This window comes from Polypterus senegalus, chromosome 8 (genome assembly GCF_016835505.1).
Source record: "Polypterus senegalus isolate Bchr_013 chromosome 8, ASM1683550v1, whole genome shotgun sequence".
Taxonomy (NCBI): domain Eukaryota; kingdom Metazoa; phylum Chordata; class Cladistia; order Polypteriformes; family Polypteridae; genus Polypterus; species Polypterus senegalus.
This window is the reverse complement of record NC_053161.1, coordinates 117,812,565-117,831,561: the sequence shown is the minus strand read 5'-3', so window position 1 is coordinate 117,831,561 and position 18,997 is coordinate 117,812,565. Positions and strand designations below refer to the sequence as shown.

General features: G+C 36.2%; 1 protein-coding gene across 2 annotated transcripts in view; it reads right to left on the bottom strand.

Moving 5' to 3' along the window:
* Positions 1–18,997, bottom strand: part of utp20 (UTP20 small subunit processome component) — a 154,385-nt gene that overhangs the window by 78,150 nt on the left and 57,238 nt on the right. Inside the window, exons 23-27 of one of the 2 annotated variants that reach the window (XM_039761686.1) lie at positions 18,392–18,482; positions 17,930–18,015; positions 15,648–15,773; positions 15,006–15,172; positions 7,978–8,186 (exon numbers count right to left, since the gene is read on the bottom strand). In XM_039761686.1, the coding sequence (XP_039617620.1) occupies positions 7,978–8,186; positions 15,006–15,172; positions 15,648–15,773; positions 17,930–18,015; positions 18,392–18,482 (679 nt within the window). The remainder of the gene's footprint in view (positions 1–7,977; positions 8,187–15,005; positions 15,173–15,647; positions 15,774–17,929; positions 18,016–18,391; positions 18,483–18,997) is intronic. The other variant, XM_039761688.1, reaches the window with a different exon arrangement.

Below are 18,997 nucleotides of genomic sequence, written 5' to 3'. Positions count from 1 at the left end.
AACTGGAACCTACTTTTTCGTCCATATACTCTAATAGCCTGCAGCTCGCTCGCCGTGTGAGGCGGAGTTGCATCATCACACCTCCCACGTAATTGAGTGCCTGCCCATATAAGGCCGTCCGTCAGCGGCAACCTAATAGAAACACTTTGCCGCTAAATATTCACAGGTGAAGGGTTGTGCTTATGCAGACGAAGATGAAATGGTCAGGGTGCTGTTTGGCACAAACTCTGCAAAACTGCGAAAGAAACTTTTAAGTGCCGGGTCTTAGCTAACATTAAATAAAGCCATGGACATCGCACAAGATGGTAAAAGCACAGCTGAGAACCTTCAATGCATGTACACCGAGCAGCTCACGTGAACTGACTGTGAACGCAGTACGCAGACAAAAAGGAACAGCTCCAAAGAGCGCTGAACAAAAACCGCATTACACAATTGAGAAGGCAGCAAAAAAATATGAAGCGAGTGACGCATACAAGCGTATTCATAAGTGCACCTATTGCAGAAACAAAGCACACAGTGGAAAAAGTCAATATCCAGCTAAAGGAGGACAGTGTAAAAAAACCCATGCATGCAGTGTGTCACATCTCAGATAAAGAGGAAGACAAGCTGTTTATTGATGCAGTGAGAAACGAATCGATGAATGAAACCTGTTATCTTTACAACTGTTGATAAACACGGAATGTAACTTGAACACCACACATCCTCCAAATACGAACCTGATTGAAAGAAATAATGCTAATCAAATCCTTGATGACAGCAACTGTCATAACAGTCACAAAACAATTACATTGACAATCATGTTACGTTATTTTTAAAATGTTCCCTTTTCTTTTTCATAACTTAACACACTACTTCTCAGCTGCGAAGCACAGGTATTTTGATATAGATATAGATATAGATATAGATAGATATAGATATATATAGATATATAGATATAGATATAGATATATATAGATATATATATATATATATAGATATATATATATATAGATATATATATATAGATATATATAGATCTGGTCCATCAAGAGTCACTCTCATCTCATCGGTCCATAAAATCTTTGAAAAAAATCTGTCTTCAGATATTTCTTGGCCCAGTTTTGACGTTTCAACTTATGTTTCTTGTTCAGTGGTGGTTGGGTTTCAGCCCTCCTTACCTTGGCCATGTCTTTGAGCACTGAACACCTTGTACTTCTGGGCACTCCAGGTAGGTTGCAGCTCTGGAATATGAAAGTACTGGAGGATAATGGGTTCCTGGTAGCTTCACGTTTGATTCATCTCAAAGTGTCAGAGTCAGTTAAATCTCTTTTTTGACCCATTTTGCCTGAGGAAAACTAGCTGCCTAATAATTCTGCACACCTTAATATAGGGTGTTGATCTCCTTAGGCCACACCCTCCCTCATTACACAAATACACATCACCTGACGTGCTTAAATCCAGTAAGCATTCAAGTTAATACAGCTTGGAGTTGGAATATACGCATTAAAAATGATGATATGGTCAAAATACTTACTTGCCTAATAATTGTGCACACAGTGTATTATATATATACACTCACCTAAAGGATTATTAGGAACACCATACTAATGCGGTGTTTGACCCCCTTTCACCTTCAGAACTGCCTTAATTCTACGTGGCATTGATTCAACAAGGTGCTGAAAGCATTGTTTAGAAATGTTGGCCCATATTGATAGGATAGCATCTTGCAGTTGATGGAGATTTGTGGGATGCACATGCAGGGCACGAAGCTCCCGTTCCACCACATCCTAAAGATACTCTATTGGGTTGAGATCTGGTGACTGTGGAGGCCATTTTAGTACAGTGAACTCATTGTCATGTTCAAGAAACCAATTTGAAATGATTCGAGCTTTATGACATGGTGCATTATCCTGCTGGAAGTAGCCATCAGAGGATGGGTACATGGTGGTCATGAAGGGATGGACATGGTCAGAAACAATGCTCAGGTAGCCTGTGGCATTTAAACGATGCCCAATTGGCACTAAGGGGCCTAAAGTGTGCCAAGAAAACATCCCCGACACCATTACACCACCACCACCAGCCTGCACAGTGGTAACAAGGCATGATGGATCCATGTTCTCATTCTGTTTACGCCAAATTCTGACTCTACCATTTGAATGTCTCAACAGAAATCGAGACTCATCAGACCAGGCAACATTTTTCCAGTCTTCAACTGTCTAATTTTGGTGAGCTTGTGCAAATTATAGCCTCTTTTTCCTATTCGTAGTGGAGATGAGTGGTACCTGGTGGGGTCTTCTGCTGTTGTAGCCCATCCGCCTCAAGGTTGTACGTGTTGTGGCTTCACAAATGCTTTGCTGCATACCTCGGTTGTAGCAGTGGTTATTTCAGTCAAAGTTGCTCTTCTATCAGCTTGAATCAGTCGGCCCATTCTCCTCTGACCTCTAGCATCAACAAGGCATTTTCGCCCACAGGACTGCCGCATACTGGATGTTTTTCCCTTTTCACACCATTCTTTGTAAACTCTAGAAATGGTTGTGCGTGAAAATCCCAGTAACTGAGCAGAAATACTCAGACCGACCCGTCTAGCACCAACAACCATGCCACGCTCAAAATTGCTTAAATCACCTTTCTTTCCCATTCTGACATTCCGTTTGGAGTTCAGGAGATTGTCTTGACCAGGACCACACCCCTAAATGCATTGAAGCAACTGCCATGTGATTGGTTGATTAGATAATTGCATTAATGAATTTGAACAGGTGTTCCTAATAATCCTTTAGGTGAGTGTATATATATATATATATATACACACATATACATACACACACACACACACAGTGGGATGCAAAAGTTTGGGCAACCTTGTTATTAGTCATTATTTTCCTGTATAAATCATTGGTTGTTACGATAAAAAATGTCAGTTAAATATATCATATAGGAGACACACACAGTGATATTTGAGAAGTGAAATGAAGTTTATTGGATTTACAGAAAGTGTGCAATAATTGTTCAAACAAAATCAGGCAGGTGCATAAATTTGGGCACCACAAAAAAGAAATGAAATCAATATTTAGTAGATCTGCCTTTTGCAGAAATTACAGCCTCTAAATGCTTCCTGTAGGTTCCAATGAGAGTCTGGATTGTGGTTGAAGGTATTTTGGACCATTCCTCTTTACAAAACATCTCTAGTTCATTCAGGTTTGATGGCTTCCGAGCATGGACAGCTCTCTTTAACTCACACCACAGATTTTCAATTATATTCAGGTCTGGGGACTGAGATGGCCATTCCAGAACATTGTACTTGTTCCTCTGCATGAATGCCTTAGTGGATTTTGAGCAGTGTTTCGGGTCGTTGTCTTGTTGAAAGATCCAGCGCCGGCGCAGCTTCAGCTTTGTCACTGATTCCTGGACATTGGTCTCCAGAATCTGCTGATACTGAGTGGAATCCATGTGTCCCTCAACTTTGACAAGATTCCCAGTCCCAGCACTGGCCACACAGCCCCACAGCATGATGGAACCACCACCATATTTTACTGTAGGTAGCAGGTGTTTTTCTTGGAATGCTGTGTTCTTTTTCCTCCATGCATAATGCCACTTGTTATGCCCAAATAACTCAATTTTAGTTTCATTAGTCCACAGCACCTTATTCCAAAATGAAGCTGGCTTGTCCAAATGTGCCTGAGCATACCTCAAGCGGCTCTGTTTGTGCTGTGGGCGGAGAAAAGGCTTCCTCTGGATCACTCTCGCATACAGCATCTCCTTGTGTAAAGTGCACCGAATGGTTGAATGATGCACAGTGACTCCATCTGCTGCAAGATGATGTTGTAGGTCTTTGGTGCTGGTCAGTGGGTTGACTCTGACTGTTCTCACCATTCGTTGCTTCTGTCTATCCGAAATCTTTCTTGGTCTGCCACTTCGAGCCTTAACTTGAACTGAGCCTGTGGTCTTCCATTTCCTCAATATGTTCCTAACTGTGGAAACAGACAGCTTAAATCTCTGGGACAGCTTTCTGTATCCTTCCCCTGCATGCACGTTTTTTTTTTTACACTGTCTTCCTTTAGCGGGACATTGACTTTTTCCACCGTGTGCTTTGTTTCCGCAGTAGCTGCACTTATGAATATGCTTGTATGTATCACACGCTTCATATTTTTTTGCTGCCTTCTCAATTGTGTAATTCGGTTTTTGTTCAGCACTCTTTGGAACTGTTGCTTTTTGTCTGTGCACTGCGTCATTTTATGTGAGCCGCTCGGTGTACATGCATCGAAGGTTCACAGCTGTGCTGGTGCCATCTCGTGCGATGTCCACGGTTGTATTTAATGTTAGCTAAGACCCGGCACTTAAATGTTTCTCTCACAGTTTCGCTGAGTTTGTGCCAAACACCACACTGACCATCTCATCTTCCCCTACATAAGCACAGTCCTTCACCCGTGCATATTTAGCGGCATTGTTTCTATTGGATTGCCGCTGACGGACGGCCTTATATGGGCAGGCACTAAATCACGGAGTTACGCCTCCCACGGGCACCAAGCAGAAGTCTATTATAGTATATGGACGAAAAAATAGGTTCCAGTTATGACCATTACGCGTAGAATTTCGAAATGAAACCTGCCCAACTTTTGTAAGTAAGCTGTAAGGAATGAGCTTGCCAAATGTCAGCCTTCTACCTACACGGGAAGTTGGAGAATTAGTGATGAGTCAGTGAGGGCTTTGCCTTTTATTAGTGTATATATATATATATATTATATATTATATATATATATATATATTATATAATTATATATTATATATTATATATATATATTATATATTATATATTATATATATATATATATATATATTATATATATATATATATATATTATATATTATATATATATATATATATATATATATATATATATATATATATATATATATATATATATGACAGCAACACTCATAACAGTGACAAAACCATTACATTGACAATCATGTTACATTATTTTCCAAAATGTTTCCTTTTCTTTACTTCTTTAACACACTACTGGTATTTTGCTAGTAAGAAATAAAGGACAATATTGCTGGGGAGAGTGCTAATTAGTTAGTCGCAGCTGCGCACATAAAATCCGTTGCTGGGGAGACACCACACATACAATAATCAGCTGCACGCCAGCACAGATTAAAATACTTGCTGGGGAACTAAATAGTACTTGCTGTAGAGACACCACGGGCACGATTATCAGCTACACATTAAATCAGTTGCTGGGGACACTCTGCTGATTGCCCAATGTTGTGACAGAAAATTAGAGTCATATTACAGAAAACAAAGCCAGTATTACTCTCAGAGAAAATTACAGGCATTTTATGGAAATACAAACCAGTATTACTGCAAGAGAAAATTAAAGACACACAATACAGTAACGCATATTACAGCCACACAGAAGCCAGTATTACTGTAAGAGAAAATATTACAGATGTATCTACTAACAACATGCCACCCAAAAAAAAAAGGATACGTCAAGTAGGACAAAAGAGAGGGACAATTAAATCCTATATAAGCAACATCTCCTGGAAGAACAGTTAGCTCAACAAGTAAACATCAACAAAAGAAAGGCTGAAAGACAAAGAAAAATACGAGCAAATAGATCGATTGAAGAAAAGAAAATGACCTTCAGAAAAACGCTAAAAGAGAAAGACTCAGAAGAGCAAACCTTAGAAAAAGTTGGCATTTACTTGCCAGGACCAGTATTCAGCCACGGTCAGTTATATATTGCATTATCAATAGTTAGAAATTTTCCAGATGTAGTTGTCAAGGTTGTAGATGGTCCTGATCAAGGCAAACTGTTGCCAAACTCAGACAGAATATTTACAAGAAATGTTGTCTGTAATGAAATTTTTTAGAAACATTTCATGAGGTAAAAAAATAGAAATTTTTTCCTAAATATCTTCAGGCATTGTGTCATAAAGATTGTTACAAAGTTTTACACTATTAATATTAAGACAATATTAATTATACTTACTGTGTTGTCATATACGTTTCTATTTTATTTTTATTATTATTTTACTTTAGGCTTCTTGCAAAAATATTTTTGACAAAAAAAAAAAATTAAGAGAAGAAACAGAATGAGGTCAAGGTACCTTGCCATTTAATATAGACTTTTCCTACTAATGTTTATGCACTACTGTTCTAGCGCCCGTTATTGTAACAGGCTTAATGTCTAGTATAATATGTTAGCATTTCATATTTCCAGTTGTAATGTATTAGATAACCAGGCTATAGGAATTCTAATCACCATACCTTCATCTGTTTCAAGTTGTGAGTCTTTATAATAGAGGCAATATTTACCTTTAGGTGAGCAGTAAGCATTTGTACAAGTAAAGAACACTAATGTATAGTACAAGAGGCAAAGCAGAAAACTGCTAAATGAGGTAGTGATTTACATCTCCACTGTGCCGTAAAATCTCTTAGGTAATTCATTACTGAACCACCATCACAATGCAAATAAAATGCCTGCAGGCTCTTTGCAAATGACTAGACATTAGCTGTAGTTATACCTGTGTTCAGTGTGTAAAGTCTACACATGAAGCTCACAAAAAGTAAGTTAATGTGTTTTTGAAAGTTCAGACTTTGCTAAATATTTCAGTTTGTTTAACATTGACTTATAAATTCAACACAAAAGCAAACAATATAAATACATCCCTATTAAATCTGGAGTTATCAGTTGCCATTTTTGCTTGCATGTTTAATATGTCACTGATAGAATTGTAATTCATCTTCACTTACTGGAAATAAAGCAAAAGCAAACTGTTTTAATGAGTACCAACACTGGCACTCACTACCATTACAATGAAATAATCTGAAAAACTGGTTCTGGGACAGAAATATATTTCAAAAAGTATGAATCATCTATAATTTGGCTGTTGTAACAACTGGTCAACAGAAGAGTTCATATCTCAAGCACTAGATCTCCTCCTAGCACACACAAATAATAAAAACTATGCCACAGTACAGTTTTTAAAACTATAGCTCAGCATTTAAGACTGTGATTGTATGAAAACTGATCACCAACTTCCTATGCCAGTCCCTTAAACTCCCCCTTCCACCAAATAACACACCTCAACTGGACATCAGTACGATGCAAATGGTAAGATGAGCTCGATACTGATATTTCAATATAAGCGTCACATAGGAGTGTGCTAAGGCCCAAAGGCTGCATTCCTTTTTTCACCAGTGACTTTCAGGATAGACAAAGCCTCCAAATGCATCAATACATTTTCTATGGAGATACATAGAGAAAGATAGAGTAGGTAGAATTTTTTTTGTCCCCAGTGAGAAAATTGTTTTTTTACAGAAAAGTCTTTAAATACCACCACTGATAAGAATACCCTTGTTATAATGGGATTTGAGGCTATTCTTACTGCATTGTAACCTTGGAAGTCTTTGTAAATGACCATTACTAAGTTATTCTCATTATCTTTCTCTGCTATGATGTCATTGGTAGTGTTTGGAATCACTGCCAATTTGATCAGAACTTTATCACCTTAAGAAGCTTACAATACAGCATACTAAATTTATTACACAGTGGTAATTATAGAATTATAATATAATTAATAATATAATTATATATGGAATTATAACATTAGACAATTAATTAAGCCTAATCTGTCACTCAACCTGCTTGATCCCCCAACCTAAAAGAAACCCTGGAAAAAATTCAAGTTTCATGCAAAATAACAAGGACAGAGACAGACCAGCCCAATGGACTCAAAGGAGAGAGGCACAACAGACACAATGTTCCCTAAAGCACAACAGTTTTTTGCCACTTCTCTAAATTAGAGTCAGATCATGCACTGGTCTGCACTACCAAAGTTATGAGATAAACTAGGTTAAAGAAAGAAAATTTCCAAAATTTGCACAGAAAGAATCAGACGATGTACATTAAGAAGCTAGGATTACTATGTGTTGTCCCTGAAAACATGAAATGTCTCAAAATTGCCTTATTAACTCACAAGGATACTTACTTTGTCCCTTTGGTCCAACACAACAGAAATTGAACCTGTAATACACAGGATTATCTGTAGAATCTTTGGCAGATACTGACTAATCAAATGCCCCAGTTTCTGGATTACAATCTCAATACTATGAAGAAGGCTATGCTGACGACCCAATGGCAGGACTCTGGAAAGATCAACCTGGGCCATTGCAGTTTGCACAGCAGTAAGGCAAGCTTCTGGAACAAACAAACAAAAAAAGATGATTACTTTTTCACAAAAATTAAATTTTACACATATGTAATGTACACTTAAGGTGTTCCAATTTAATATTCAGCAAGAACACAATGTCTGTCAAATAATTTATGCTTGTAAGTGCATCTTTGTCTATGTAAATGTTTTTTCTTTTGAGAGAAAGGTTATTACTAGCAAAGAACCTCTATCTGTTTCTAGAAAAAGGTTAAAAAGGTATTTGTGGAATATGGTGTTTCCAGTTCATAACCTATCCTTACATGCTGCTTAAACAAATATTAATAGTAAAATTGAACTTAAAAAGTTGCAAACATCTCTATGACTGTGCATCTTAACAAAACATTAATAATCTAATAGTTCAAATGAAAATAAATACAAATACTGTAAATAAAATATTTTGATCCAAATGTTTAATTGGAAATACAATAAAAAATTAAACAGAATTTAATGTGTATTTAGGGAGGAATGGTATAGTAGTGGGGCATGTTACCACCTTACAGATCCAACACCCTGGGTTTAAGGCAAATAACTCCATGTGAACAACAACAACAGGGTAACACATTCTGTGTGTCTTGTATGAATTTTCCCTCTAGGTACTTTGTTTTCTGCTTCCACATCCCCAAGCCACATGCTTGTTACATCAGCATGAAATTCCAAATTGAACCTGTCTGAGTGTGCCCATGTTTACACAAGTTGTCCCTGTGATGAGTTTGGCATCCCATCTAGGGCCCATTTCCTTCCTTGTGCCCAATACTGTTAAGAAAGCCTTGGGACCATACAACCTTGAACTGGATTAAGGGGTTTGGTAGACTATGATAAGGTGTATTTAAAATTTTCTGAAAATGGAGCATAATGCAGTCGTTTATTGTACATTCATTTTATTTATGCCTCAATCCCAGCATTGTGGCATTGTACCTCACTCCTATTGTTTGCTTTATTGAGATGTGAGCCACCAAGTGACTTTCACAATGCTTCTGTAGGCTTGCTAGACTATCTGAATCATGTGGTTACCAGGGTCTTGTCAAGTACTAAAGATATATTTGCAGTGCATGGTGAGTGGGCTTCTGGTCTGGACTAATTTAATGTTTATCTAAAATGCAAAGTCAAAGAGAACATCCAAAGCAATACTAGAAATGTGCTCATTTATAAAACTTTGAATGGATTTGAGAGTGAAAAACAGGAAAATGTATTCACCAAAAATATAAAAAAAAAAAAAAACTGAATTTTACAAAACCTAGAATATGCACATATCTATGCAATTTACCATTACAAAATTACAATAATCGTGTAAATATGCATATGTGAACAATCCTTAAACTCCACCAGGTTACTGCCTTGAAATATCATATACGGATTATGCTAATGAACCTCACACATAAGCAATCATGCTGCTGCAGAATTTCACTGACAGGTAGAGCAGCCTCTCTCCTAACGCATCAAGAGACCACCGCCAACATTCAAAAGTATATGGCTGCGCTCCGCAAAAGACCATGCAAGATCATTCACTGCATTGTAGCACCTCCCCTCATACTGGCACACACTGTATGATGACAGGATTGCTACTACAATACAAATACAGTAATCCCTCCTCAATCGCGGGGTTGCGTTCCAGAAAACCCCACCATCCCCGATTGGTGAAAATCCGCAAAGTAGAAACCATATGTTTGTATGGTTATTTTTATATATTTTAAGCCCATAGTAACTCTCCCATACTGTTTATAAATATTCTCAGCACAGTTATACAGTAAACCCTCGTTTATCGCAGTTAATTCGTTCCAGACCACCGCGATAAATGAATTCCCACAAAGTAGGATTCTTTATTTATAAATCTAATATTGTCGCAGTTAGAAAACCTGTTTACGACTTTGTAAATACATTTTTTTAACATTATTAGAGCCCTATAGACATGAAATAACACCCTTTAGTCAAAAGTGTAAACAGTGCTCCATGACAAGACAGTAATGACAGTTCTTTCTCACAATTAAAAGAATGCAAACATATCTTCCTCTTCAAAGGAGTGCACATCAGGAGCAGAGAATGTCAGAGAGAGAGAGAAAAGTAAACAATCAAAAATCAATAGGGCTGTTGGGCTTTTAAGTAGGCGAAGCACCGATAAAGTGGCTGCAAGGAAGGGATCAGTGTGAAGGTAGTCTTTCAGCATTTTTTAGAGGAAAGTCTGTATCTTCTAAGCAAACAGCCTCTGTGCAAACAGCCCCTCTGCTCACACCCCCTCCGTCAGCAGCAGAGAATGTCAGAGAGAGTGAGAGAGACAGAGAAAAGCAAACAATCAAAAATCAATATGTTTTGTTAGAGCTTTTAAGTGTGTGAAGCACCGCATGGGAAGCATATCGTATATCATCGAGGAGTTTTATTTAATACGTAATACGTGCTCTGACTGGGTAGCTTCTCAGCCAACCGCAAATAGCGTCCCTTGTATGAAATCAACTGGGCAAACAAACTGAGGAAGCACGTACCATAAATTAAAAGACCCATTGTCCACAGAAAGTCACGAACCAGCGAAAAATCCATGATATATATTTAGATATGCTTACATTTAAAATCCGCGATGGAGTGAAGCCGCGAAAGTCTAAGCGCGATATAGCAAGGGATCACTGTATTACAGACCATAGGAAAAAATGAGCTTTCAGCCAGTTACCTTATGAAAAAGCCAAATACCAAAACCAGTAACACATCACATCTGCCTCATCACATCTGCTAAAGCTGCTTTGTATCAAAATAAATAAATTACGGGTTGACCCAGATAAACAAGTCTTATCCTGACATCAGAGATGGCTTGTGCTTTAATGGAATGCAACTGCTTACAGTTAATAAAAACACCATCATTCATGCTATGTGCCCTTATTGCAATTAGAGTGTAGTAAAGTGCTCAGATTACAGGAGGAGAAGCGGACATCACTGCAAATTATCTTTCCAAGCTGGAAAAAACATGTTGTTTTATATAATTACACCTACACCATACAAAAATGGATGTAGTGTCTCACTGGTCAGTTAATGGTTTTCAGCAAAAACTCAGATGAAGCTTGGCCAAGATATTCCTGACTTATCAGACAGTTCCCCGAGAAGTGACAACAGACAACCATTATAAACTGACGAAAACCAAAAAACTTCCTTAGTGCAAACACGTAGCACTGACACTCTTAAAAGTGAAATAAAAAACAGTTTGTACAACATAATTATCACTTTTGAGATGTGAATAAGTTTATCATGTCAATGCACATTCTAATAACAGCTCAGTGATATGAATTATTATACAAATGAGTCATCATATAATTGGTTTGGCTGGTATTCCTGTTTGATCAAGGATGATGTCATTTCCCAGTTTCTCCAAAATGTTGCTAATGGATGGGTCAGAGATGCTATAAATACACACAAGTTGTCCCATCAAGCTCTATTCTATAAATCCCGATGTTTGCATGTTAAGCGGTGTACGGATGTTTTATAAATCTGACCCTAGGTATGCATATCATACAGATTATTTCAAAAAGAGTTTTGCTAAGTAGGTAGTAAAGTTCATTGCAGTGCCGGCTCATAACAGTCCTCTCCCACAATGTTTGCTTTTTCTGGTAAGTGCCAGAGTCTAAGTAGGTAACTGTTGTTATCTGGAACATAAACTCTTTACTTCTGCAACAGAAGATCACACAAGTACCTTAATCATATTTGGGTAGTATGTCTTTTTAAAAGTAACAGACTGTTGTTCACAAAATACAGACCAAGTTTAAGTTGAAAAGTGCTAATTTTAAAGTTTACCTCCCGAGTATAGTGTTCTATTTCATAGGGACAAGGTCATTCATTTTTTGGGATGTGCTCAAATGACAGCTTCAAACATTAATCTTGCTCTGCCTCTACAAGCAGTATGATGTTTGCATATGATAAAATAATACATTTCAGGTGTAAACTTCATAAGTAAGGAAGTTCTGAAACCAGGAACAGTGAAAAGGTAATAATAATGGGTCTACAGAATTTGCTCTAATCACACTACTATACATTAATTATAAGCATTTTTTCTTTTTGACATGCTTATAGAATTTTTCTTTGATTTGTAATTCTGAAGTTTGTGGGATTTGAACTTTGGACAATGGGTTCAAAAAGTAATGGTCTAATAATGATTTCCAAGCATATGCATACTTGATCAATGGATGAAGCATAACATAAAACTAAAAATTAACGAGTAATAAAATGGCTGTATACCTTACATATAACTTTAAGGTTAAATATGACAAAAGTGACTAAGTTTCTGGATGACCTAAACCAAAAAAATTCTTTGAAAAGAGCTAAACACTACAATTTCATAACTGGAAAAATTCAGATGCATATTTGTTTCTAAAGGAAATACAATACTTTACCAATATTAGTCTAGAACCAGATCTTTTTTTTGCAGAGCTTATACATATATAACATAAAAAGCAAATAAACTAAACAGCTTCCTAGCCAAGACCAATACATATTACACAAGCATTTGTACAAATTTTGTTTACACAGATTATTCATGTAAAATGAGCTAAGTATACCAGTATAGTACAATAGGGGGATACAAAACAAATAGTGATATTGGGGGATGGGTTTCAGGAGTTAACTGGTATTTTAAATATCTAGCAATATACAATACTAAAATACAGTGGATTCTGAAAGTACTCAGACTCCTTTACTTGGCTGCGTACTGATAATAAGAGATAAACACAGGCTTAAATTAAACGCTATTGCAACAAAACACAGTATATGGTTTTATAACTTCTTTTTCAGTTGCTAGGTTATAAAACACGTTTCACTATAGTTTCTCACTTCTGATATTGATTTGAATGCCTGACTGAGTGCAAAGTGGCCACTTCTGATGCACTCTACAAATACCCCATCTGAATAAAAGGCAACACAGGCAGAGGGTCATCTTAACACCATTATATGCCCCCGGGCAAAGCAGTGCACTGGGGCCTCTACCTACCTAACTACTCAGCTAGTCACAACATACATAGATTAGCATGGGGACCCCTATGCTCGTGGGGCCTCTGGGCAACTGCCCAGCATGCCCATGCGTTAAGATGGCCCTGAACAAAAGCATGCTTCACTATTCAGCCTGTGAATTAAGAAGTGAGGATTCAGCATTTTTGAGCCCCTTTCAGAAACAGTCTTTATATTTCATGAGCCTTCTGGAAAAGAGGAGATATATATTATATTAAATTCATAAGCCCCAAAATAAAAGACAGAGTATTTGTCTAAAAAGACCAGGGCCATATTTTAGTAAACTAGACAAACAAGAGAGAGAGAGAGCTTCAAAAAACTACAAAATTAAGGGCCGCATGAATATCAATACACATATTGGATCTGTTGCTAACCGTTTGCTTTCACAATTACAGGACGATCCAGGATGTATGGTGTGAATTTCTACTTGGTTTATTTTACAGCACTGGCTATTTAAATAATACTTAAGGAATAAATGTTATTAAACCTACATTCAAGCTTGTACATTTGCTGTATTCTATCACCATGGGCTTTTTCTCAGCTAGGTTAATTTGGGGCAAGAACACTACTTCATTCTGAAATCCACGATGAGATATAGTATTTTCAATATATGACAGTAATAAAAAAGAAAATAATGAAAAGAGAATGTAGTGTTATGTGCTTAAACTTAGTCATTTTTGTATAGTGATTGCTTTATTTATATTTTATTACATATCTTATACTAGTAATATCCAAGGCTAACCCAACTTGAAAAGGTTTAAAATTATTTTTAACATACAAAAATATGTTTGTATGTTTACATTTGTACCAGAGTGATTTGGTGGCATAGAGGCTCACGGCTTCGAGATACTGGTTTTGAGGCTCTGTCCCAGTCACTCTGTGATGAGTCACCATTTTTTCCACCTTATTTGTATTTTTTTTTATACAGCAAAATACAGACTTCCTCCAATCAAACTGGCCTGATATGAGTAAGAATGGGTGTGAGTGTATATACTGTAATGAATTGGAACACCATCTTATGCTGCAAGGACCAACAATCACTGTAAATCCATTAATACATTTCCAAATCCACATCAAAATAAAGGTGTGGGAAGGCTGAAGTCTAATCAAGAAAACATATCCCATGACTGAAAAACTAGATTAAGCACGTTCAGAAAATAGAATAAGACAGGAAGTAATGAATTTTTATTTTTGACCCATATATTCTATTACACTTTTGTGAATTAATTATTTTTCATAGAATAGGGTGAAACATGACTGATATATTGAGAGAAGAAAAATTAAGTAAGCAAAAAATCCATCTAAATTGAATTCATTGGTTTTATTTTACTCTAGCATCTAATACATAACACTGTAATCCAAGACACTATGAGTCCTTTCCCAAACAATGACTTACTGTGTAACCTCAATTTAAGTTATTTAAGTTTTTCAGTGATCCACATAATGCAAAAGAGCTTTAAGAGTGATATGCCCATTTCTTTTCACTGTGGTAGGAGTCAAATACTATATACATATTAGCAATATAAGGTTTTGAAGTACATACAACAAAAACATCTTGGATGGATTGCAGGCTGTGGTGTTAAAATCACGTTTGTGTTAATTTAATTTAGCTAGTTTTGATGCATTATTTGTTACCTCACAACTCATCTGTAAAAATATTTTGGTTAAAATATATTTCAGATTTATAAAATGCTCTGTGTGAATCATATTGGAGGTAAAAAGAATCAGCTGACTATATGAATATAAATGTCTTGCAGCAAATTTAATCACAGAAATAACCTGGATAAATTCATATAATGTTTCAAAGAAGGCAATAAAATATATACACAAACCTTTACTGTAATTTTTCACAGGCTCAAAAAGCAGGTCAATAAATAATCCAAGTTCTTCAGGTAAGGAACCAGCTAAAAAACGCATTACAATTGACATTCTTGTTCCAGCGCCTGATTTTCCCTGTGTTTTACTTCCAGTTTTACTTCTCATGCGCCCATAAAGAATTCTAAATTGCATGAAAAAGAACATGCATAAAAAGGGAAGAAAAAAGAACCATGATATTTGTTTAATGGCACAGAAAATCAAAAGTCATGTATCTGTTATACCCTAGCATACTGTATATTTTTGTAAATCACTCTTAGTTTGAAAATTTGCTACACCAAAATATTTTTGATAATCAGTGTATTTCTTAATAAAGTACATAACTATACATTTATTTAAACACTACCAATCAGAAACTTGAGGTGTTTGAGACTTTCAGTTATTACTGGCAAATACAGTATATTGATATACATTTACATTACATTCATTTATTTTATACTGTAATTGTAACAATACATGTATAACTAAGAAAAAGCTCCTACAAAGTTGGGGCACTTGTACGCAACATTGAATTCTTGACAAATTTGTGGAAACACAATACTTGTAAATTAAATCAAATTAAAAATGTAAAGAAAATACAATACAATTAATTGCCTTACCTCATTAAAATAGGCATAAGATGAGCCCTATCTGAAGATTTTACAATAGAATTTTCCTCAGAAATATTAAAATGGACAATAACTTCTTTAAAATGTTTATCATCCAAAAGTCGCTCCAAGTGGTCACTAAGAAACAAAAAAAATCATATAAAAAGCAATGCTTGAAATTAGTTAGTAAATGTATATTCATTTAACCACATACGACCTATGAGGATTTTGGAGTTATTGTGCCAAATAATAAATCCACTTATTTAATGAATGAGTAGCAAATAGCTGAAGAGTAGTGATTACAACAAACCAAAATTTTAAAATAAAGTATTTATACGATTTAAAACATTTACACTAATATCACTGAAATAAAGGTAATTTTAGGGATTTCTATCAAAAAACTGGACTTTATAGTACATAACCAAGACATTTTATGATACACAACCCTTGAATCAGTTTTCTTTTGTGCCTCAATCTGACAGTTACCATGTACCAAGATTAGATTTAATATCCCATAGCACTGCAATATTAAACTGTTTGCCAGAATGTATTCCCTCTCTATTTAGAAACTTTTTTTATGTGTACACAATCCACCAATGTGAGTAGTGTTACAGTGAGATTTGATTGAGGGAAGGGAGACGTAAAAGTTCCGAGAGGCACAAGTACAGTGTGACAGTACCCACCAATATGCTAAGAAATGTTGCAAATACTCTAAGTTGAACTTAAAAGAGCACTGCCCAGAAAACTGTCGGGAGAAAATACAGTAGACAGCCCCCGAGGATGGTAATTGAACCTATGACACCTGGACTGTAAAACTGCATGCCGCAATGTTTTGAAGTTATCCTAAGCATTTACTTCCCAACCAAGCATAGCAGCAAGTTCCTTAAGCAAATGCGTCACTCTCAACGGAGTCAAAACTGTGATCAAAATCTGATTCAAGATTTCAGTGTATTGGTAAGTCATTTTATTGCCTAACTAAAAAGATTACAATTTTGTGAGGCAGAAGGGGTCTACGTTTCCCTTAAAAGCTTGCATACTGTAATCTTTTTAGTTAACCAATAAAAGGTGTCATTTTGCTTGACTTCTTAATTGACTTCATAATGGCTAACACCTTAGTACTGCACATTGGTAAGAAAAGACGAACTATTACACAAGCAATTGATTTCCAGCCCTTTATGTACAGCAGTGACATGTTGTACAAATGATCAATCATAGACAACTACACATAATTAGAAAAGTGTGAAACTCTGCTATCCAGTGTGTGGCGGATGGCTGGGACGCCCTATTGGTATATGCTCAGGAGGAGCAGCCATGGACTTTGCAATACCTCCCCCTGGACGCTAGATCGCAACCCCACTGGGTTGGAGCGGTGCCTCAGTTTCCCGCAGGGCTTCATGGGAATTTGAGTTGGGTGCAGCCCTGTTGGGTCCTGCAGGCGCCGCTAGGGGGTGCTACAGATGGGACTCCTGAGCCCTTATAGGCAATGTTTTCGCCACACCTGGAAGTGCGGCCAGAACTCGGCAATCAAACACCTGGAGCACTTACGGGTAGACTATAAAAGGGGCCAGCAGCCACCACTCCAAAAGCCTGAGTCGGGAGGTGGAGGACTACAATTGCCGGGAGGAGTGGCGGTGCAAAGAGGAAGAGTGTTTGTGTTTTGGTGGTCTGTTTTAGGACTATGTTGTGCCTGTGGAACACAGGGAAGACGTGCCCGACAGGTGAAGAAAAATAAAAGTTTATTTAGTTTTATATGTGCCTCCGGTGTCAGTCTGTGTGAGGTTGGGCACATATATAGAGCCTTGTTACAAGTGATAAGAAGCCTGTCACTGAATATACTTCGATGTACATGAGATCTTTGATAAAAGCATATTCATTTAGATGTGATGTACTGCTTGCCACAGCATATATGTGTGTGCGCGAATCACATACTTTAAAAATGAAAGAAAGCAGACAGCATGGAAAGCTATGATTTATTAGAAAGAAGACACCCTTGAGTATGTAAAAATATCATTAATGCTTTTGATTGACTTGTTGGTTTATTGCAACATAAATAAACAACTTTGAAGTGGGACACCACGTGCATAGCTGGTTAAATAAATGTAATATATTGAAACTTGAAATAATATAGAGTACTGTAATTTTATTGATTGACCAAATTAACATTAACTTAATAAGTTAACATTCTTTCAAATAATGTTTACTACAATAACAACACCTGAAACTAAATTTATGACATATTAACTCACAGTGCAGTCTCTAATGTATTTCTTCAAAATAAATAGTAATAAGCTTACTTGTAAGGCATAATGTGTGGATCCTTGTAAGTCATTATACATTCCAAAGCAATTTTCTGAACATCTTGATACTGATGGCAAAGCAGCTAGACATAGACAGAGATAGCCAAAATCAGTGGATACTCCAGATGCACCACAATTTTACTAAAAACATTATACAGTACTAAAATTCAGTATAATAAAAATCAACTTTCAAAAGCATTTTATGGAAAATAGGTCCTTAAACATGGTAACAAAACCTATTACAAAATAAAAGTAAAATGTACTAGTAAAATCTGAACTGAATGTGCACTGCCAAAAACCCTACTGGTTGCAAAATGTAATAATACAATCAAACATATCCTTGTCTATGAAGTGGAATCACTACAAAATTAATGAGTCTGAAATGTTGAAACTCAGAAGTTAATAAGGTACAAAAATAAGAAATGAGTTAAACATAATTGAGAGAAGGGTTATTCATACCTCAGTGTACAACTCTTTCAGTTTTGATTCTAAATAGAGTGCCCGAGGATTTGCAAACTTTGAAAACACTTTCAGATGAGCAATCAGCTGTCTGCAATACATACAAGTTTTTCAGAAGGTTAGGGAAGTGCACTACTGTACAACATAAATGATCCTATTTATTTTGATCTAATTTAATTTATTTAAACTCACACACATATACATATAGACATACACATATTATATACATATACATATGATATTCACATCTAAACTGAAGAACTAACTCTTGTTTATGAATTTTTAACTGTACAGTAAATGTACTGTAAAAAGTGAAGAAGCTTTACTCTAAATAGGCTAGATTTTATTATAATTTTTATCACTCTTGAATTGCCAGGTATGTATTCTAGTATCTGTGACACAACATGGGATGCATTATGTTAAAAATGTTGTACAGAAAAAAAAGACTGATTTGTCTAATAAATATGTCATGAATTTTATTCATTTATTTATTTTTTAAATAAAAAATAAAAACTTTCTTTATATGTCAACTCCAGTCAACCGGAAGACACATCAGGGGACAGTCCTACTGAAATCAGAAGCTGGGTTGGATTACTGATGTAATCA